At 39.5% G+C, this 24506-nt stretch overlaps 1 protein-coding gene across 1 annotated transcript in view; it reads right to left on the bottom strand.

Annotated features, from left to right (window-relative positions):
- Positions 1-623: 623 nt before the first annotated feature.
- The window catches only part of LOC128646982 (glutathione S-transferase theta-1-like), a 63254-nt gene continuing 39371 nt past the window's right edge, over positions 624-24506 (bottom strand). Inside the window, exons 4-5 of the mRNA XM_053699794.1 lie at positions 3503-3679; positions 624-1129 (exon numbers count right to left, since the gene is read on the bottom strand). Of these exons, the coding sequence (XP_053555769.1) occupies positions 929-1129; positions 3503-3679 (378 nt within the window). The 3' untranslated portion in view covers positions 624-928. The remainder of the gene's footprint in view (positions 1130-3502; positions 3680-24506) is intronic.

Here is a 24506-nt window from a genome sequence, read left to right as displayed (position 1 = left end):
ATGTCTCCAGACCTAAACACTATTCATCATCTGTGGGGCATCCTCAAACAGAAGGTGGGGGAGTGCAAGGTCTCTAACATCCACCAGCTTCGTGATGTCGTCATTGAGGAGTGGAAGAGGACTCCAGTGGCAACCTGTGAAGCTCTAGTGAACTCCATGCCCAAGAGGCTTAAGGCAGTGCTGGAAAATAATGGTGGCCACACAAAATATTGACACATTGGGCCTAATTTATACATTTCCACTTAGGGGTGTACTCACTTTTGTTGCCAACGGTTTGGATATTAATGGCTGTGTGTTGAGTTATTTTGAGGGGACAGCAAATTTACACTGTTATACAGGCTGTACACTCACTACTTTACATTGTAGCAAAGTGTCATTTCTTCAGTGTTGTCACATGAAAAGATATAATAAAATATTTACAAAAATGTGAGGGGTGTACTCACTTTTGTGAGATACTGTAGGTGTATATTCTGAGAAAACTCTACCAGCCTTTATTTACACCAAAGGTGCCCAGAGATTAATAACCTGGGACCCAGTGAATGTGCAAAAGAAGAATGATTTCAGTGTCAACATGTCTGCAAATGTTTAAATATTTTTGTTATAATTCACAACGTAAATTTTATTTGAGGTTACCACTGCTGTGCAGAATTTATTTGTGAAATGTACACATTTTTTTTAAAAAACATTGCCACCATGGGCAAAACAGAAAATGAGAAATTACACAACATTCTTGAGATTTACTGGTCAGCAATTAATCTATAGTAGAAGACAATCTGTCTTTTGGAACTGCCTGGCTTAACATTTTTTGTGATATATATATTTATATAAATAGACGAAAATGTAATAATTAGAAAATGCTCTGCATATCCCTGTAAAAGGTAACACTCTCTGAATTAGGAAGATGTGAAAAAATCCAGACAAGCTGTAATTAGTGAGACAACCTATGTAGTCTGACTTTAAGACTCTCCATAATTTCAGGAGCAATTGACATTTGTGCTTTATCCTTGGGGTTAAGGAGATCATTGTGGGCCTCTTTGAACAGGTCCTCTCCCAGTGCTTCTACAACACGCTGCTTCCAGGCACCCAGGTTTGGTTTTTCCTCAAACACATCTACTCCACTTGCCACTGCCTGTGAAGTTAATTGTTGACACATAAATTTAAATGCTTTATAAACCAAACAGTCACACTGTATACTGTCTCACATTACTTACTCTTTCTTACTTTATTTTCTGAATATCTTATAACATTTTTATGTTTATATATTTTATAGAAATTTAGCAAAATTTACAAAGCATCAAAATAACATTGCCCTTTAATAGTTTTTTATTTTATTTACAATAATGTATGCTTTCCTGATAAATTCATTTCTTTCATCAGACGGTGAGAGTCCACAAGTCATCATGTGTGGGAATTCCCCTGCTGACCACTAGGAGGCAAAAGATAAGCCAACACACTAGAGCTTTAAATCCCTCCCACTTCACATGATCCTCAGTCATATATATAGCCAAGTAATTGAGGAAAACAGAAAAGCAGGAATAATAAAGTGGGACAAAAGAAGTGCAAAATAAAACACTGCAGCAACTTGAACAAAAAGAAAAACATTCAGATGGCGAGAGTCCACGATCACATGAGGGTATACCCAAGCAGTGAAGTCCACGGGATCACCATGAAATGTGGGGGATAAACAGTGAAGGAAGGTATGTTACTGATCAGCCACTATGGCCTGCAGAACTATACTGCCAAAAGCAGCCTAATTGCACATCTCATAAGTAACTTCTGAGCGAGGTAAGACAACCACTCTAAATTTAACCCTCTTAATAAGCATGATGACACATGGTCATCATTCAAGCAATACTTTCAGCTTGAATGACAACCATGTTGCGTAATCCGGGGGGGGGGGGGGCTGCTTTCAGATCTAAATTTAATAAGGGGGTGTCTAGGCACTTATAATAGGCAGAACAAAAAAAATATTTTCTTGAACAAACTTTACTGAAGTAAAGGACCTCAAGCAATATGAGGTTGTAATCCAACCTGATAATAGTCAAACAAAAGTCTTTTGCAAAAGAACACTTTAGGCACAAGTCTCTCAACAAGCACAGACTACCTAGTGGGTATTATTGGTGAGGTTTCTTTTAAAAGTCCATTGGAAAACACGGACACAAGTTGGGGAAATAACACACCAAAATTAGGGATCTTGGATTTCCAGGATACAGGTAAGCATACACAGAAATCACAGCAGAGGTGTTTGGTCTCAGCAGCAAGGTAAGCATACACAGGAATCACAGCAGAGATGCTTGGTTTCAGCAACAAGGTAAACATACATAGGTATCACAGCAGAGGTGCTTGGTTTTAGCAGCAAGGTCAGCCTACTCAGGAATCATAGCAGAGGTGCTCAGTCTCAGCAGTAAGGTAAGCATACACAGGTATCACAGCAGAGGTGCTTGGTCTCAGCAACAATGTAAGCATACACAGGTATCACAGCAGAGGTGCTTGGTCTCAGCAGCAAGGTAAGCATACACAGGTATCACAGCAGAGATGCTTAGTCTCAGCAGTGAGGTAAGTATACAAAGGTATCACAGCAGAGGTGCTTGGTCTCAGCAACAATGTAAGCATACACAGGTATCACAGCAGAGGTGCTTGGTCTCAGTTAAAAGGTAAGAATGTACAGGTATCACAGCAGAGGTGTTTGGTCTCAGCAGCAAAATAAGCATACATGCATATCACAGCAGGGGTGCTTGGTGTCAGCAGAGAGATAACCATACACTGGTATCACAGCAGAGGTGCTTTTTTCAGCAGCAAGGCAAGCATACACAGGTATCACAGCAGAGATGTTTGGTCTCAGCAGCAAGGTAAGCATACACAGATATCACAGCAGAGGTGCTTAGTCTCAGCAGCAAGGTAAGCATACACAGGTAACACAGCAGAGGTGTTTGGAAGGAGTCCCACTGAGACCCAGACTTAATTGTTTACATTACTTATCACATCATCGAAGTAAAATGAAACGGTCTTACCAGAATCAACGCAGTGGAACAGGAACACGGCCCTTCAAGTGTGACATATAGTAGCCTCGCTTCTGACATGGACTTGAGAGAAGAAAGCAGGCAGCAAAACTCATCAACGCTAATTGCTAAGGAGCTGTTAATATGAGTCGGGATGGTTTCGCAAAAAGACTCTCCCTGCATCTCCGGACACTGAGAGACTGACAGGACTACTTAAAACTTCAGTCCCATTTCGAAGAGTACTACCCTCCTTAAGAGACTATATAAAATCTTCCGACACTTCTCTGCCAACCTCCTGTGATGAAAGGCAAAGAATGACTTGGGGATGAGGGAAGTGGGGGATGTATTTAAGCATTTGGCTGGGGTATCTTTGCCTCCTCCTGGTGGCCAGGTTCTGAATTCCCAAAAGTAATAAATGCAGCTGTGGACTCTTCCCGTTTAAGAAGACATTTTTTTATTTTTTTTTACCAGTCTATGGCTCCTAGTTCCTGTTAATAGGTTACCTGCATGATCTCCACAATTGCCACCAAATCTGCAAAAGAAATCTCTTCCCCAGCAATGAATGGTTTATCCTGCAAAAATTTCTCCTCTATGTAAGTCATACTTGTTTGGAGCTCTGTAAGGAGGGGAGACAGCGTTACTGGGTCACACTCATGGCCTAGGATAATTGGGGTCACAATCTGTAAGAAAAAATAAATAAATGTAATGTAGAATCCTTGCAATTGTCATTTTGTTAAAGGACTGTGGGTCTACAGGTACTTGAGACAGGAAGACATATATAAAGATGTTATGTTAATGTTAAAAAAAACAAAAACAACTTAAAACATAAAAGATATAAAATCATAGATAAACTACTATTTTTCTGAGACGACCATCTGTTAAAGTAAAGATTTATTTAAAAGTAATGGTGACCCTGCCTATAAGGTGTACAAAAATATTGTGTTTATTTAAGGTTATCAGTCATACAATCCAAAGGAGGTATATGGGGTGCAATGTAATAAAAGGATTTTTAATTATAACTGCCTACAGAGAAGCTGAAACATTTTTCACACAAACGTTGACTAATAGAATGAATATTTTATATATATATATATATATATATATATATATATATATAGATAGATAGATAGATAGATAGATAGATAGATAGATAGGTAGCAAAACAGTTTCATTTTGTAGGCTGTGATCATGCTTACAATAAGAGTAAACCACTGAAAACAGTTTCAATTCCAACAATACAGGGAGTGCAGAATTATTAGGCAAATTAGTATTTTGACCACATCATCCTCTTTATGCATGTTGTCTTACTCCAAGCTGTATAGGCTCGAAAGCCTACTACCAATTAAGCATATTAGGTGATGTGCATCTCTGTAATGAGAAGGGGTGTGGGTCTAATTACATCAATACCCTATATCAGGTGTGCATAATTATTAGGCAACTTCCTTTCCTTTGGCAAAATGGGTCAAAAGAAGGACTTGACAGGCTCAGAAAAGTCAAAAATAGTGAGATATCTTGCAGAGGGATGCAGCACTCTTAAAATTGCAAAGCTTCTGAAGCGTGATCATCGAACAATCAAGCGTTTCATTCAAAATAGTCAACAGGGTCGCAAGAAGCGTGTGGAAAAACCAAGGCGCAAAATAACTGCCCATGAACTGAGAAAAGTCAAGCGTGCAGCTGCCAAGATGCCACTTGCCACCAGTTTGGCCATATTTCAGAGCTGCAACATCACTGGAGTGCCCAAAAGCACAAGGTGTGCAATACTCAGAGACATGGCCAAGGTAAGAAAGGGCTGAAAGACGACCACCACTGAACAAGACACACAAGCTAAAACGTCAAGACTGGGCCAAGAAATATCGCAAGACTGATTTTTCTAAGGTTTTATGGACTGAAGAAATGAGAGTGAGTCTTGATGGGCCAGATGGATGGGCCCGTGGCTGGATTGGTAAAGGGCAGAGAGCTCCAGTCCGACTCAGACGCCAGCAAGGTGGAGGTGGAGTACTGGTTTGGGCTGGTATCATCAAAGATGAGCTTGTGGGGCCTTTTCGGGTTGAGGATGGAGTCAAGCTCAACTCCCAGTCCTACTGCCAGTTTCTGGAAGACATCCTTCTTCAAGCAGTGGTGCAGGAAGAAGTCTGCATCCTTCAAGAAAAACATGATTTTCATGCAGGACAATGCTCCATCACACGCGTCCAAGTACTCCACAGCGTGGCTGGGCAAGAAAGGGTATAAAGAAGAAAATCTAATGACATGGCCTCCTTGTTCACCTGATCTGAACCCCATTGAGAACCTGTGGTCCATCATCAAATGTGAGATTTACAAGGAGGGAAAACAGTACACCTCTCTGAGACAGTGTCTGGGAGGCTGTGGTTGCTGCTGCACGCAATGTTGATGGTGACAGATCAAAACACTGACAGAATCCATGGATGGCAGGCTTTTGAGTGTCCTTGCAAAGAAAGGTGGCTATATTGGTCACTGATTTGTTTTTGTTTTGTTTTTGTATGTCAGAAATGTATATTTGTGAATGTTGAGATGTTATATTGGTTCACTGGTAAAAATAAATAATTGAAATGGGTATATATTTGTTTTTTGTTAAGTTGCCTAATAATTATGCACAGTAATAGTCACCTGCACACACAGATATCCCCCTAAAATAAGCTATAACTAAAAAACAAACTAAAAACTACTTCCAAAACTATTTAGCTTTTGATATTATGAGTTTTTTGGGTTCATTGAGAACATGGTTGTTGTTCAATAATAAAATTATTCTCAAAAATACAACTTGCCTAATAATTCTGCACTCCCTGTAAAACATGTAGAATTATACATATATTTTATGAACACACTAGAAATAACAGCTTATATACGGGTAGATTACGAGTCTTGCGTTATGAGCTCTGTGGTGCTAACGTGCAGTTTTTTCTCACCGCTCACTTACCGGCAGCGCTGGTATTATGGGTTTTTACAAACCGGCGTTAAAAGGCAAGAAGTGAGCATAGAGCAAAAATGTGCTCCATACCGCACTCCAATACCAGCGCTGCTTAAGTCAGCGGTGAGCTGGTCGTACGTGCTCGTGTTTGATTTCCCCATAGACATCAATGGGGGGGAGAGCTGGCTGAGAAAAAGTCTAACACCTGCAAAAAAAGCAGCGTAAAGCTCCGTAACGCAGCCCCATTGATTCCTATGGGGAAACACATTTTATGTTTACACCTAACACCCTAACATGAACCCGAGTCTAAACACCCCTAATCTTACACTTATTAACCCCTAATCTGCCGCCCCAGACATCGCCGACACCTACATTATACTTATTAACTCCTATTCTGCCGCTCTGGACATCGCCGCCACCTACATTATACTTATTAACCCCTAATCTGCTGCCCCCAACATCGCAGACACCTACATTATATTTATTAACCCCTAATCTCCCTCCCCCAATGTCGCTACAACCTACCTACATTTATTAACCCCTAATCTGCCGCCCCCAACGTTGCCACCACTATTCTAAATTTATTAACCCCTAAGTCTAACCCTAACCCTAACACCCCCTAACTTAAATATAATTTAAATACATCTAAATAAAATTACTATCATTAACTAAATTATTCCTATTTAAAACTAAATACTTACCTGTAAAATAAACCCTAAGCTAGCCTACAATATAACTAATAGTTACATTGTAGCTAGCTTAGGGTTTATTTTTATTTTACAGGCAAGTTTGTATTTATTTTAACTACGAGAATAGTTACTAAATAGTTATTAACTATTTAATAACTACCTAGCTTAAATAATACAAATTTACCTGTAAAATAAAACCTAACCTAAGTTACACTAACACCTAACACTACACTACAATTAATAATTCCCTACATTAAATACAATTAAATAAATTAAATTAAATTAGCTAAATCACAAAAAAAAAACCCCACTAAATTACAGAAAATAACAAACAAATTACAAGATCTTTAAACTAATTACACCTAATCTAATGGCCCTATCAAAATAAAAAAGACCCCCCAAGATAAAAAAAAACCCTAGCCTAAACTAAACTACCAATAGCCATTAAAAGGTCCTTTTTCGGGGCATTGCCCCAAAGAAATCGGCTCTTTTACCTGTAAAAGATAAAATACAAACAACCCCCCAACAGTTAAAACCCACCACCCACACAACCAACCCCCAAAAACTAAGCTCCCCATTGCCCTGAAAAGGGCATTTGGATGGGCATTGCCCTTAAAAGGGCTTTAGTTTCTATTGCTGCCCAAAGCCCTAACCTAAAAATAAAACCCACCCAATACACCCTTAAAAAATCTTAACACTAACCCCCGAAGATTCACTTACGGAAGTCTTCATCCAAGCGGCAAGATGTCCTCAACAAAGCCGGCAGAAGTGGTCCTCCAGATGGGGCAGAAGTGGTCCTCCAGACGGGCAGAAGTCTTCATCCAGACGGCATCTTCTATCTTCCTCCTTCCGATGCGGAGTGGGCTCCATCTTCAAGCCATCTGGGCGCGGAGTATCCACTTCAATCAACGTCTTTTTCAGAATGAATATCTCTTTAAGTAGACGTCATCCAGAATTCTATCAGCCAATCGGAATTAAGGTAGAAATAATCCTATTGGCTGATGCAATCAGCCAATAGGATTGAGCTGGCATTCTATTGGCTGTTCCAATCAGCCAAGTAGAATGCAAGCTCTATCCTATGGCTGATTAGATCAGCCAATAGGATTGAAGTTCAATCCTATTGCTGATTGCATCCACCAATAGGATTTTTTCTACCTTAATTCCGATTGGCTGATAGAAGTTCTATCAGCCAATCGGAATCTAAGGACGCCATCTTGGATTGACGTCACTTAAAGGTACATTCATTCCGAAGAAGCCGTCGTTTGAAGAGGATGCTCCGGGCCCGGATGTCTTGAAGATGGAGCCGATCCGCGTCGGAAGGATGAAGATAGAAGATGACGTCTGGATTGAAGACTTCTGCCTGTCTGGAGGACCACTTCTGCTGGCTTCGTTGAGACATCTTGCCGCTTGGATGAAGACTTCTCCCGGTAAGTGAAGCTTTGGGGGTTAGTGTTAGGATTTTTTTAAGGGTGTTAGGGGGTGGGTTTATTTTTTAGGTTAGGGCTTTGGGCAGCAATAGAGCTAAATGCCCTTATAAGGGCAATGCCCATTCTAATGTTCTTTTCAGAGCAATGGGGAGCTTAGGTTTTTTGAGTTAGGCTTTTATTTGGGGGGTTGGTTGTGTGGGTGGTGGGTTTTACTGTTGGGGGGTTGTTTGTATTTTTTTTTACAGGTAAAAGAGCTGATTTCTTTGGGCAATGCCCCCCAAAAAGGCCCTTTTAAGGGCTATTGATAGTTTAGTTTAGGCTAGGTTTTTTATTTTATTTTGGGGGGCTTTTTATTTTGATAGGGCTATTAGATTAGGTGTAATTAGTTTAAAGATCTTGTAATTTGTTTTTTATTTTCTGTAATTTAGAGGTGTTTTGTTTGTGATTTAGCTAATTTAATTTAATTTAATTTATTTAATTAATTGTATTTAATGTAGGGAATTGATTTAATTGTAGTGTAGTGTTAGGTGCTATTGTAACATAGGTTAGGTTTTATTTTACAGGCAATTTGTATTTATTTTAGCTAGGTAGTTAGTAAGGTAGTTAATAAGTATTTAGTAAACTATTCTACCAAGTTAAAATAAATACAAACTTGCCTGTAAAATTAAAATAAACCCTAAGCTAGCTACAATGTAACTATTAGTTATATTGTAGCTAGCTTAGGGTTTATTTTATAGGTATTTAGTTTTAAATAGGAATAATTTAGTTAATATAATTTAGTAATTTTATTTAGATTTATTTAAATTATATTTAAGTTAGGGGGGTGTTAGGGTTTAGGGTTAGACTTAGGTTTAAAGGGTTAATACATTTAAAATATGGCGGCGACGTTGGGGACGACAGATTAGGGGTTAAAGAATGTAGGTGGCGGCGATGTTGGGGGCAGCAGATTAGGGGGTTAATAAATTAATGTAGGTTGCGGCGATGTCCAGAGCGGGAAAATTAGGGTTAATAAGTATAATGTAGGTGGTAGCGATGTTAGGGGCGGCAGATTAGGAGTTAATAATATTTAACTAGTGTTTGTGAGGGCGGGAGTGGCGGGCGGTTTAGGGGTTAATATGTTTATTCTAGTGGCAGCGATGTCCGGAGCGGCAGAGATTAGGGGTTAAACTTTTATTATAGTGTTTGTGATGCGGAAGGGCCTCAGTTTAGGGGGTTAATTGGTAGTTAGATGGGTGTTTGTGGTACTTTTTAGCACTTTAGTTTATGAGTTTTATGCTACAGCGTTGTACCATAAAACTCATAACTACTGACTTTAAAATGCACTAGGAATCTTGTCGGTAGAGGCTGTACCGCTCACTTTTGTGGCCTCCCAAGACAAAACTCGTATTACCAGCACTATGGAAGTCCCATAGAAAAAAGGGTTTTATGAACTTTACGTAAGTCGGTTTACGGTAAGGCCAAAAAATTGTGCGGTACACCTATACCTGCAAGACTCGTAATACCAGCGGGAATAAAAGAGCAGCGTTAGGACCTGTTAACGCTGCTTTTTCACCTACCGCAAAACTCGTATTCTAGGCGATACTTTTTTGATTAAGAACATTTGGGACCTAAAGAGTAAAGAGATGTACATTTCATATACTGTGTGTATATATATATATATATATATATATATATATATATATATATATATAGCAGAAGACAAGAAGCACTCCAGAAGTCTTTCAAATAAATGTCACCTTTAATTAGTGAACGTTTTTCGGGCAATAAACTGCCCGTCCTGAAACTTACAAGGTTACCAAACTTACCACCCAGCTGTGTTATGAACCGCCACCAGAGAAAAGTGCGCCACGCTCTCCGCGGTGGATGCGCCGCCCCTAACGAGTGACATCATCGCCCGCGGCAACGTGTGAGGACTGGATAAAAGCAAAACAACAACAACAGGCAAATTATTATACAGGCATACAATAAGCCCTAAGCCTAAACAATAAGCCTATAAAATAAGCATACCAAATAAGTACAATGCAACATTACTGACTAGAACGGGGAATAGGTTATATCGCAAAATGTAAATATACGGTTGTCATAGCAACCAGTAAACAATAGACGCCATATATAGCAAGTCATGAATTACATAAGCAAAAATAAACATAAACATAAATATAGGACAAAATGACACTGCACATCCAATTACGTGGTTCCACAGAACAGAAAGGCTACCAAAATAGATTCCGAAAGATTCGGTATAACATATAAAACAAAAAGCTGCAGCGTGGAGTCACATACTGGATAAACAGAAAGAAATTGCTAAACAAGCTACTGATATTACAGTAATTGGAATGGACCATGGCTCTCACAAAGTAATCAACAGTAATATGTATGACCATGGACTCCCACTGAAACATAGAAAAAACCCCATATTTCAAAGCAAATATCAGTTAAGGACAGGGATCATAGGAACACCTGCCAATCTAGCTGTGTGTTCAGCCCATAAGGCACAAGAGTGTTCAATTCAAATGTCCATTTGGCTTCTTTTTGGAGAAGCAGTCGATTCCTATCGCCTCCTCCTGACAACGGTGGCACATGGTCTATAATGTATATTTAAGGTCCATGACACTGTGTTTGTGTTCCAGAAAGTGTCTGGCCACTGGTTGCTCCGATGTGCCTTATTAAGCGCTGTTTTGATAGCAGATCGATAATTTGCCATACGTGTACGCAAATCATCGCAGGTCTTTCCTACGTAATACAACCCACAAATACAGTGTAAAAGATACACTATATGTGTGGTAGTACACGTCAGGCAGAATTTATGTTTATAAATTTTGCGTTTTTGTGAATGAGTAAAGCTCGGTCCAGAGTGATTAGACCCCCACATGTTGTGCAGCCAAGGCATCGAAAAACCCCTGTTTTTTTAATATCCAACCATGGGGGGTAGTTATCAAGCCGTCAACCTCAAATACGCTGGAATTCCGCAGCGTATTTGTGGCGAGGCTGATACGCCTTAGTTATCAAAGGCTGAGACCGGCAAAAGTAGAATTTTGTGACGTAAGCTTCGATCCCCCGGACTCAGTCCGACACAGATCGGATTCTTACGTCACTCCAGATGTTCCGCACACAAGTGCAGCACATTCTCACTACTTTGCTAGTTATCAAAATGGACTAGCAGCTACGCTCGGCACTTTTACGGCCCAGCGTACCTGGTTTTCAATCTGCCGCCCCTGGAGGCGGCGGATCCCATAGGAATCAATGGGAGTCTGACCATAGCGAAAGTACAAGTTCGCCTGCTGCCAGACATCCCATTGATTTCTATGGGAGCTGTCTGCACCTAACACCCTAACATGTACCCTGAGTCTAAACACCACTAATCTGGTCCCCCCTACACTGCCGCAACTAAATAAAGTTATTACCCCCTAAACCGCCGCTCCCGGAGCCCACCGCAAGCTACTCTATACATATTAACCCCTAAACCGCGCTCCCGGAGCCCACCGCAACTATAATAAATGTATTAACCCCTAAACCGCCGCTACCCTGAACCCGCCGCAACCTATATTAAATGTATTAACCCCTATCCTGCCCCCCCACCTACACCGTCAGCCACACCTATAATAAATATATTAACCCCCTATCCTGCCCCCCACTACCGCCCGCCGCCACTGTAATAAAATTATTAACCCCTAAACCTAGTCTAACCCTAACGCCCCCCCCCCCCTAACTTAAATATTAATTAAATAAATCTAAATAATTTTTTATTATTAACTAAATTAATCCTATTTAAAACTAAATACTTACCTTTAAAAATAAACCCTAATATAAGCTACAATATAAATAATAATTATATTCTAGCTATCTTAGGATTTATTTTTATTTTACAGGCAACTTTCAATTTATTTTAACTAGGTACAATAGCTATTAAATAGTTATTAACTATTTAATAGCTTACCTAGCTAAAATAAACAGAAATGTACCTGTAAAATAAATCCTAACCTAAGTTATAATTACACCTAACACTACACTATACTTTAATAAATTATTCTATTTAAAACGAAATACTTACCTGTAAAATAAACCCTAATATAGCTACAATATAAATAATAATTATATTGTAGCTATCTTAGGATTTATATTTATTTTACAGGTAACTTTGTATTTATTTTAGCTAGTTTAGAATTGTTATTAAATAGTTAATAACTATTTAATAACTACCTAGCTAAAAGAAATACAAAATTACCTGTAAAATAAATCCTAACCTAGGTTACAATTAAACCTAATACTACACTATCATTAATTAATTAAATAACTACCTACAAAATAACTACAATTAAATACAATTACTAACTAACTAAAGTACAAAAAATAAAAAAAGCTAAGTTACAAAAAATAAAAAAATAAGTTACAAACATTTTACAAATATTACAACAATTTTAAGCTACTTACACCTAATCTAAGCCCCCTAATAAAATAACAAAACCCCCCAAAATAAAAAAATGCCCCTACCCTATTCTAAATTAAATAAAGTTCAAAGCTCTTTTACCTTACCAGCCCTTAAAAGGGCTTTTGTGGGGGCACATGCCCCAAAGTTCAGCTCTTTTGCCTGTAAAAGAAAAATACAACCCCCCCAACATTAAAACCCACCACCCACATACCCCTAATCTAACCCAAACCCCCCTTAAAATAACCTAACACTAATCCCCCTGAAGATCATCCTACCTTTAGGTTGTCTTCACTCAGCCGAGCCACCGATGGAACTGAAGAGGACATCCGGACCGGCAGAAGTTATCCTCCAAGGGGCGCTGAAGAATTCTTCCATCCGATGAAAGTGATTCTCCAAGCGGCGCTGAAGAAATCTTCCATCCGGGCGAGGTCATCTTCCAAGAGGCGCTGAAGAAGTCTTCTATCCGGGCGGAGGTCATCGTCGAAGCCGGGTCTTGAATGTTCATCCCGCCGACGCGGAACATCCTCCTTTCCCGACGAACTACCGACGAATGAAGGCTCCTTTAAGGGACGTCATCCAAGATGGCGTCCCTTCAATTCCCGATTGGCTGATAGGATTCTATCAGCCAATCGGAATTAAGGTAGGAAAAATCTGATTGGCTGATTAGAATCAGCCAATCAGATTCAAGTTCAATCCGATTGGCTGATCCAATCAGCCAATCAGATGAGCTTGCATTCTATTGGCTGTTCCGATCAGCCAATAGAATGCAAGCTCAATCTGATTGTATTTTTCTTTTACAGGCAAAAGAGCTGAACTTTTCGCGGCATGCCCCCACAAAAGGCCCTTTTAAGGGCTGGTAAGGTAAAAGAGCTTTTTAATTTAGAATAGGGTAGGGCATTTTTTTATTTTGGGGGGGTTTGTTATTTTATTAGGGGGCTTAGATTAGGTGTAAGTAGCTTAAAATGTTGTAATATTTGTAAATGTTTGTAACCTATTTTTTTATTTTTTGTAACTTAGCTTTTTTATTTTTTGTACTTTAGTTAGTTTATGTAATTGTATTTAATTGTAGTTATTTGTAGGTAGTTTATTTAATTAATTTAATGATAGTGTAGTGTTAGGTTTAATTGTAACTTAGGTTAGGATTATTTTTACAGGTAAATTTCAGTTTTATTTTAGCTAGGTAAGCTATTAAATAGTTAATAACTATTTAATAGCTATTGTACCTAGTTAAAATAAATTGAAAGTTGCCTGTAAATAAAAATAAATCCTAAAATAGCTAGCATATAATTATTATTTATATTGTAGAAGTATTTAGTTTTAAATAGGAATAATTTAGTTAATAATAAAAATATTATTTAGATTTATTTAATTAATATTTAAGTTAGGGGGGTGTTAGGGTTAGTGTTAGACTTAGGTTTAGGGGTTAATAATTTTATTACAGTGGGGCGGTGTAGGGGGGGCAGGATAGGGGTTAATAAATTTATAATAGGTGGCGACGGTGTAGGGGGGCAGGATAGGGGATAATAATGTAATAAAGGTTGCGGCGGTTCAGGGAGCGGCGGTTTAGGGGTTAAATTACTTATTTATTTGCGGCGAGGTGCGGGATCAGCAGGATAGGGGTTAATAATTTTATTATAGAGGGCGACGGTTATAGGGGGGCAGGATAGGGGGTTACTAGGTATAATGTAGGTGGCAGCGGTGTCCGGGAGCAGCGGTTTAGGGTTAATACATTTATAAGAGTTGCGGCAGGGTCTAGGAGCGGCAAGTTTAGGGGGTTAATACATTTATAAGACTTGCGGCGGGGTCTAGGAGCGGCGGTTTAGGGTTAGTAACTTTATTTAGTTGCGGGGGCCTTCCGGGGGCGCCCGGTATAGGGGGTAGAACAGTGTAGTTTAGTGTGAGTGCTTAGTGACAGGCTAGCAAGAAAGCTGTCAAACAGCCGAAGAGCAGCGAGATCGGATGAGTGATAACTCTCACAGTCCGCTGCTCATCGCCCCGCGGCTTTTTGACAGCTTTTTTTGATAACTTATGCGTATTTTTTCAAGGTCCGCGGCGGCGAGGTAGGCGAGCATAGGCGGGCGTATTGGGCCGGCGAAGGCAGGAATGTAGGACACGTTGATAACTACCCCCCATAGTGAAGATTTTATCAGCTTTGTATCGGGTCAGTTTTGATTAGCAAGTCCCGCAGAGACCTGGACCACTTTTAGCCCACTCTTGGTGGTTCAGCTTTATGTAAGGGTAACGACCTGTCGTGTTAATGATCTCCCCAATGCTTGTTAAGTATGTCCATTACAGGGGCCTTTTGTCACCTGTGAAAGGTTGTGATGAATGTCATCCTTTTTAATCCTCCTTTTTGGGTACCAAATCCCTGGGCATCGCAGACCTGAGCCCGCTGTTCATTCAGTAGTTTGTCAGGATAACTCCTACTTTCAAAGGCGTTGCCAACCATCTCAGTGAGTTGTTCTTCTCTTTTATCAATTTTCAGATTATTCCTCACTCACTCATAAGCAATTGGGATTTAGGCAATGCTTTCTTCAATGCGGGAGGATGGCAACTGGTGTAATGTAGTAAGGAGTTTCTATCGGTCTCCTTTCTATACAGAGTTGACTGAATCCTACCAAAGCTTGTGTATAATCTCACATAGAAAGTCATTTGTATTTTGCTTGATGTCATTTTAAACTTCAGAGCCATATTCGCCTCATTAAGCTCTTGAAACCAATTATCCAAGCTAGCTGACGTTCCAGACCAGATCAAAAACAGGTCATCTATATATCGCTTAAAGAAGCGAATATTTTTGACCTTAAATAATTCCGTCCCAAACTCCTCGAAATGGGCCATAAACAAATTGGCGTAAGATGGGGCCATATTTGACCCCATCGCCGTCCCCTTCAACTGTAAATAGAAGGATTGTTCAAAGCGGAAATAATTGGTAGTCAGGCAAAATTCCAATAATTGTAGGATTATCTCAGGAGGTGGTCCAATATATGGATTCTGCAGAGATGAAATAGACAGCAAGTAACCCCTCATCATGAGGGATTACAGTATAAGACTAGTCACATCCAGTGTGACTAGCCATGTGTCTTCATCTATATCTTCAAATTGTTTCAGCATCTCCAGTAGTGCCATTGAATCCCTCAGTATGACGGTGTATTATATACCAAAGGTTGTAAAAATCTGTCAACTAAGGTGGCAATGGGCTGTTGTATTGACCCTATTGAGGATACAATGGGTCTTCCGGGGGAGGTGAGATCCCCTTATGTATTTTGGGGAGGGTGTATAGAACCGGGGTTCTGGGATATAGTACCACCAAATACAGGTAGGTATCCTTGTTAATAAAACCCTGATCATATATCAATTTGGTATATTCATCCAGCTGTTTCTTAAATGCCTGTGTAGGGTCGTGTGGTAGCGGTCTATATGTACCTGTATCCGCAGCTGAGAATGATCTCCATCCTGTAATCTCTATAATTGAGAATAACCACTGCCCCACCTTTGTCGGCTTCACGTATGATTAAATCCTTGTTGTCCGCAAGGTTTCTTAAGACTTTCCAATCTTCTTTAGAGAAGTTATTGAACGTCTCCTTATGTTGTATGGCTAGAGAATGATTCATATCCTCCTGTAACCGTCGCGTGAAAGTATTGATACTGGCGTTGCCAAATTGGGAGTGTATGTAGATTTTTTCTTCAGTTGGCTGTGATCTGTATCCATTTCTCCAAATTTTTCTTTTAGGGATAGTAGTCTCTGAAATTTTTTTGTATCTATATAGAAGTCAAATGAGTCAGTTCTAGAAGTTGGCACAAAAGTGAGACCCTTATTTAGAATCTCAATTTCAGAGTCACTCAGGGGGTAATCACTCAGATTGACTACTATGTCATTTTGCATCGTTACTTCTGTATTGGTGGTTTTCCTCTTATACCCGCCTCTCCTGATCCTCTCCCTCTTCCTCTTCCCCTGTAGTTTTTTGAGCGTGTTGTTACTCCTTTAGGGTGTTGTATCTCTTGAGAGGGGTTTTGTGCTTGATCTGTGTCAGAACCTGAACCAGACCTGAACTTTCAATAGTGGTCAAATCCTGGGATTTGTAATAGCTTGGTCGTCTCCTCCTGGCAATATGCTGCCTCTGTCTCTCACTAGCAGACAGTTGCCATAAATAGACACGTTTGTCTCTATAGTCGCTAATCACAGCTTCCAATTTTTTATTTTGAATTGTATAAGATCAGTTTCATATTTGTCAATCTTAATCTGTAATTTGTTCAGCCAATCCTCTGTATGATCCGCCTGTAGTCTGGACAAATTAGGTAATTCGTAAACTGTAATCTCTGCTTTGATTAATTGTAGCAATCTACCCACTTCTTGTATAACTAATAACACCAGATCTAGTGAGCATTTGTTTTCAATGCTGCACCACCTTTCACAGAATAAAGGGTTATTTCTGCCCAAAGTGGGCACGTTTCTGATTCGAAATCCCCTTGGGATAAAGCCTCTGCGATAATACTCAGAGAGATATGCCCCATGTAAGGTAAGATCCTTCTCCTTTTGTTTTAACTTTAATAAATGGGTGTAGATATAAGCTGGTTTGTCCAACACCGGCGTAGTGTTATTTTGTCAAACAGAATCCCCTCTGCATCCGCTTCCGTAAAATGGAAGGTACTGGCTCCATGGATTGTGTCACTTTGGTCGTTTATGTATTTGATTTTTTGCTTGCACCTGATTACATTTTTGGAGTATATCTCCTTGCTGTTGTTGGACTTACAATTTTTTCTGGGGACTCATTGGACACAGCATGACAACGGATATTACATCTGGCATTGCTGAGGACATTGGGGATATTGACAATCCCTGGAGCCAGTACTTCCATTTTACGGAAGCGGATGTAGAGGGGATTCTGTTTGACAAAATAACACTACGGCCGGTGTTGGACAAACCATCTTATATCTACACCCACTTATTAAAGTTAAAACAAAAGGAGAAGGATCTTACCTTATGGGGCATAGCTCTCTGAGTATTATCGCAGAGGCTTTATCCCAAGGGGATTTCGAATCAGAAACGTGCCCACTTTGGGCAGAAATAACCCTTTATTCTGTGAAAGGTGGTGTAGCATTGAAAACAAATGCTCACTAGATCTGGTGTTATACAAGAAGTGGGTAGATTGCTACAATTAATCAAAGCAGAGATTACAGCTTATGAATTACCTAATTTGTCCAGACTACAGGCGGATCATACAGAGGATTGGCTGAACAAATTACAGATTAAGATTGACAAATATGAAACTGATTTATACAATTCAAAAATAAAAAATTGGAAGCTGTGATTAGCGACTATAGAGACAAACGTGTCTATTTATGGCAACTGTCTGCTAGTGAGAGACAGAGGCAGCATATTGCCAGGAGGAGACGACCACGCTATTACAAATCCAAGGATTTGACCACTATTGAAAGTTCAGGGTCTGGTTCAGGTTCTGACACAGATCAAGCACAAAACCCCTCTCAAGAGATACAACACCCTAAAGGAGTAACAACACGCTCAAAAAACTACAGGGGAAGAGGAAGAGGGAGAGGATCAGAGAGGCGGGTATAAGAGGAAAACCACCAATACAGAAGTAACGATGCAAAATGACATAGTAGTCAATCTGAGTGATTACCCCCTGAGTGACTCTGAAATTGAGATTCTAAATAAGGGTCTCACTTTTGTGCCAACTTCTAGAACTGACCATTTGACTTCTATATAGATACAAAAAAATTTCAGAGACTACTATCCCTAAAAGAAAAATTTGGAGAAATGGATACAGATCACAGCCAACTGAAGAAAAAATCTATATACATCCCAATTTGGCAACGCCAGTATCAATACTTTCACGCGACGGTTACAGGAGGATATGAATCATTCTCTAGCCATACAACATAAGGAGACGTTCAATAACTTCTCTAAAGAAGATTGGAAAGTCTTAAGAAACCTTGCGGACAACAAGGATTTAATCATACGTGAAGCCGACAAAGGTGGGGCAGTGGTTATTCTCAATTATAGAGATTACAGGATGGAGATCATATCTCAGCTTGCGGATACAGGTACATATAGACCGCTACCACTGACCCTACACAGGCATTTAAGAAACAGCTGGATGAATATACCAATTGATATATGATCAGGGTTTTATTAACAAGGATACCTACCTGTATTTGGTGGTACTATATCCAGAACCCCGGTTCTATACACCCTCCCCAAAATACATAAGGGGATCTCACCTCCCCCCGGAAGACCCATTGTATCCTCAATAGGGTCAATACAACAGCCCATTGCCACCTTAGTTGACAGATTTTTACAACCTTTGGTATATAATACACCGTCATACCTGAGGGATTCAATGGCACTACTGGAGATGCTGAAACAATTTGAAGATATAGATGAAGACACATGGCTAGTCACACTGGATGTGACTAGTCTTTATACTGTAATCCCTCATGATGAGGGGTTACTTGCTGTCTATTTCATCTCTGCAGATATCCATATATTGGACCACCTCCTGAGATAATCTACAATTATTGGAATTTTGCCTGACTACCAATTATTTCCGCTTTGAACAATCCTTCTATTTACAGTTGAAGGGGACGGCGGGTCAAATATGGCCCCATCTTACGCCAATTTGTTTATGGCCCATTTCGAGGAGTTTGGGACGGAATTATTTAAGGTCAAAAATATTCGCTTTTTAAGCGATATATAGATGACCTGTTTTTGATCTGGTCTGGAACGTCAGCTAGCCTGGATAATTGGTTTCAAGAGCTTAATGGCGAATATGGCTCTGAAGTTTAAAATGACATCAAGCAAAATACAAATTGACTTTCTAGATGTGAGATTATACACAAGCTTTGGTAGGATTCAGTCAACTCTGTATAGAAAGGAGACCGATAGAAACTCCTTACTACATTACACCAGTTGCCATCCTCCCACATTGAAGAAAGCATTGCCTAAATCCAATTGCTTAGAGTGGTGAGGAATAACTCTGAAATTGATAAAAGAGAAGAACAACTCACTGAGATGGTGCAACGCTTTGAAAGTAGAGTTATCCTGACAAACTACTGAATGAACAGCGGGCTCAGGTCTGCCAGGCCAGGGATTTGGTACCCAAAAAGGAGGATAAAAGGATGACATTCATCACAACCTTCACAGGTGACAAAGGCCCCTTAAAGGACATACTTAACAAGCATTGGGAGATCATTAACACGGACAGATCGTTACCCTTACATAAAGCTGAACCACCAAGAGTGGGCTATAAGAGGTCCAGGTCTCTGCGGGACTTGCTAATCAAAACTGACCCGATACAAAGCTATAAATCTTCAACATGGTTGGATATTAAAAAACCAGGGGTTTTTCGATGCCTTGGCTGCACAACATGTGGGGGTCTAATCACTGGACCGAGCTTTACTCATCCACAAAAACGCAAAATTTATAAACATAAATTCCGCCTGACGTGTACTACCACACATATAGTGCATCTTTTACATGTATTTGTGGGTTGTATTATGTAGGAAAGACCTGCGATGATTTGCGTACACGTATGGCAAATCATCGATCTGCTATCAAAACGGCGCTTAATAAAGGCACATCGGACAACCAGTGGCCAGACACTTTTGGAACACAAACACAGTGTCATGGACCTTAAATATACAATTATGACCATGTGCCACCGTTGTCAAGAGGAGGCGATAGGAATCGACTGCTTCTCCAAAAAGAAGCCAAATGGACATTTGAATTGAACACTCTTGTGCCTTATGGGCTGAACACACAGCTAGATTGGCAGGTGTTCCTATGATCCCTGTCCATTAACTGATATTGCTTTGAAATATGGGGTTCTTCCATGTTTCTGTGGGAGTCCATGGTCATTCATATTACTGTTATTACTTTGTGAGAGCCATGGTCCATTCCAATTACTGTAATATCAGTAGCTTGTTTAGCAATTTCCTTTCTGTTTATCCAGTATGTGACTCCATGCTGCAGCTTTTTGTTTTATATGTTATACCGAATCTTCGGAATCTATTTTGGTAGCCTTTCTGTTGGTGAGCCACGTAATTGGATGTGCAGTGTCATTTTGTCTATATTTATGTTATGTTATTTTTGCTATGTAATTCATGACTTGCTATATATGGCATCTATTGTTTACTGGTTGCTATGACAACCGTATATTTACATTTTGCGATATAACCTATTCCCGTTCTAGTCAGTAATGTTGCATTGTACTTATTTGGTATGCTTATTTTATAGGCTTATTGTTTAGGCTTAGGGCTTATTGTATGCCTGTATAATAATTTGCCTGTTGTTGTTTTGCTTTTTCCAGTCCTCACACGTTGCCGCGGGCGATGACGTCACTCGTTAGGGGCGGCGCATCCACCGCGGAGAGCGTGGCGCACTTTTCTCTGGTGGGGTTCATAACACAGCTGGGTGGTAAGTTTGGTAACCTTGTAAGTTTTAGGACGGGCAGTTTATTGCCCGAAAACGTTCACTAAATAAAGGTGACATTATTTGAAAGACTTCTGGAGTGCTTCTTGTCTTCTGCTATAATTCGATTTTTGCTAGCACCCGAAGCTGTTGCTTGTTTAGAATCTGGAGTGCACTTTGCTCGTTTATATATATATATATATATATATATATATATATATATATATTTATATATATATATATATATATATATAAATAAATAGATATTCATGTATATATCTATGCCTATATATAATCATCTATAGATAAACAATGGAATGTGAAATATTCAAAGTTAGCGCATATGAGAGTACACAAGCGGTTATGTGCGTGGGTAGGGTGTTTTTCCAGTTTTTTTGCTCCATTGATTTCTATGGGGTAATATGGGAATGTGCACGCAATATTTTAAGTTTGTCTTTTTGTGCTTCTCGCATTAGCACGGGAGCGAAAAAAAGTTTACTTTCAACTCATAATACGAGTGCAACCCGACGAGTGCAAAAAGTTTACTTCTAGAGCTCCACTTGTAATCTGGCCCATAGACAATATTGTTTTGGAATTTTTGTATCTGCTAATGTAAAAGTAGAAGAGATAGAATAAACATTGTAAACAGAAAAACACTTTTGTATATTTGTGAAATAATATATAAGATACTTAGGCCTAGATTTGGAGTTTGGCGGTAGCCGTGAAAACCAGCGTTAGAGGCTCCTAACGCTGGTTTTAGGCTACCGCCGGTATTTGGAGTCATTCAAAAAAGGGTCTAACGCTCACTTTTCAGCCGCAACTTTTCCATACCACAGATCCCCTTACGTTAATTGCGTATCCTATCTTTTCAATGGGATCTTTCTAACTCCGGTATTTAGAGTCGTGTCTAAAGTGAGCATTAGAAATCTAACGACAAAACTCCAGCCGCAGAAAAAAGTCAGTAGTTAAGAGCTTTCTGGGCTAACGCCGGTTTATAAAGCTCTTAACTACTGGCCCTAAAGTACACTAACACCCATAAACTACCTATGTACCCTAAACCGAGGTCCCCCCACATCACTGACACTCGATTAAATTTTTTTAACCCCTAATCTGCCGACCGCCACCTATGTTATACTTATGTACCCCTAATCTGCTGCCCCTAACACCGCCAACCCTATATTATATTTATTAACCCCTAACCTGCCCCCCACAACGTCGCAGCCAGCTACCTACAATAATTAACCCCTAATCTGCCGACCGCAAAGAGCCGCCACCTACATTATAGCTATGTACCCCTAATCTGCTGCCCCTAACACCGCCGACCCCTATATTATATTTATTAACCCCTAATCTGCCCCCCACAACGTCGCCTCCACCTGCCTACACTTATTAACCCCTAATCTGCTGAGCGGACCGCACCGCTACTATAAAAAGTTATTAACACCTAATCCGCCTCACTAACCCTATAATAAATAGTATTAACCCCTAATCTGCCCTCCCTAACATCGCCGACACCTAACTTCAATTATTAACCCCTAATCTGCCGACTGGAGCTCACCGCTATTCTAATAAATGTATTAACCCCTAAAGCTAAGTCTAACCCTAACACTAACACCCCCCTAAATTAAATATAATTTTAATCTAAGGAAATTAATTAACTCTTATTAAATAAATTATTCCTATTTAAAGATAAATACTTACCTGTAAAATAAATCCTAATATAGCTACAATATAAATTATATTTATATTATAGCTATTTTAGGATTAATATTTATTTTACAGGTAACTTTGTATTTATTTTAACCAGGTACAATAGCTATTAAATAGTTAAGAACTATTTAATAGCTAAAATAGTTAAAATAATTACAAATTTACCTGTAAAATAAATCCTAACCTAAGTTACAATTAAACCTAACACTACACTATCAATAAATTAATTAAATAAAATACCTATAATTATCTACAATTAAACCTTACACTACACTATCAATAAATTAATTAAATACAATATGTGCAAATAAATACAATGAAATAAACTAACTAAAGTACAAAAAATAAAAAAGAACTAAGTTACAACAATTTTAAACTAATTACACCTACTCTAAGCCCCTAATAAAATAACAAAGCCCCCAAAATAAAAAAAAAATGCCCTACCCTATTCTAAATTACTAAAGTTCAAAGCTCTTTTACCTTACCAGCCCTGAACAGGGCCCTTTGCGGGGCATGCCCCAAGAAGTTCAGCTCTTTTACCTGTAAAAAAAACCCATACAATACCCCCCCCCAACATTACAACCCACCACCCACATACCCCTAATCTAACCCAAACCCCCCTTAAATAAACCTAACACTAAGCCCCTGAAGATCTCCCTACCTTGAGTCGTCTTCACCCAGCCGAGCCAAATTCTTCATCCAAGCGGAGCAAGAAGAGGTCCTCCATCCGGTAGAAGTCTTCATCCAAGCGGGGCAGAAGAGGTCTTCCATCCGATTGAAGTCTTCATCCAAGAGGCATCTTTTATCGTCATCCATCCGGAGCGGAGCGGCAGCATCGTGAAGACCTCCGACGCGGAACATCCATCCTGGCTGACGACTTACCGACGAATGACGGTTCCTTTAAATGACGTCATCCAAGATGGCATCCCTCGAATTCCGATTGGCTGATAGGATTCTATCAGCCAATTGGAATTAAGGTAGGAATATTCTGATTGGCTGATTCCATCAGCCAATCAGAATATTCCTACCTTAATTCCGATTGGCTGATAGAATCCTATCAGCCAATCGGAATTCGAGGGACGCCATCTTGGATGACGTCATTTAAAGGAACCATCATTCGGCAAGTAGGCGTCGGGAGAAGAGGATGTTCCGCGTCGGATGGAAGATGATGGCTCCCGAAGAAAGAAGATTGAAGATGCCGTTGATAGAAGACTTCATCCGGATCATGGACCTCTTCAGCTCCCGCTTGGATGAAGACTTCAGGGGTCATGGACCTCTTCAGCTCCCGCTTGGATGATGACTTCAGCCGGATCATGGACCTCTTCAGCCCCCCGCTTTGGGCTTGCATCAGGACATCGGAGGAGCTCTTCTGGATCGATTGGTGAACCTGGTATGGTGAAGATAAGGTAGGAAGATCTTCAGGGGCTTAGTGTTAGGTTTATTTAAGGGGGGTTTGGGTTAGATTAGGGGTATGTGGGTGGTGGGTTGTAATGTTGGGGGGGGTATTGTATGTTTTTTTTTACAGGCAAAAGAGCTGAACTTCTCGGGGCATGCCCCGCAAAGGGCCCTGTTCAGGGCTGGTAAGGTAAAAGAGCTTTGAACTTTAGTAATTTAGAATACGTTATTTTATTAGGGGGCTTAGAGTAGGTGTAATTAGTTTAAAATTGTTGTAATATTTTTCTAATGTTTGTAAATATTTTTTTATTTTTTGTAACTTAGTTATTTTTTATTTTTTGTACTTTAGTTAGTTTATTTCATTGTATTTATTTGTAGGAATTGTATTTAATTTATTTATTGATAGTGTAGTGTTAGGTTTAATTGTAGATAATTATAGGTATTTTATTTAATTAATTTATTGATAGTGTAGTGTTAGGTTTAATTGTAACTTAGGTTAGGAT

This window comes from Bombina bombina, chromosome 2 (assembly GCF_027579735.1).
Source record: "Bombina bombina isolate aBomBom1 chromosome 2, aBomBom1.pri, whole genome shotgun sequence".
NCBI lineage: Eukaryota > Metazoa > Chordata > Amphibia > Anura > Bombinatoridae > Bombina > Bombina bombina.
Note: the sequence above shows the minus strand (reverse complement) of the source record. Positions and strands in the feature narration are given on the sequence as shown.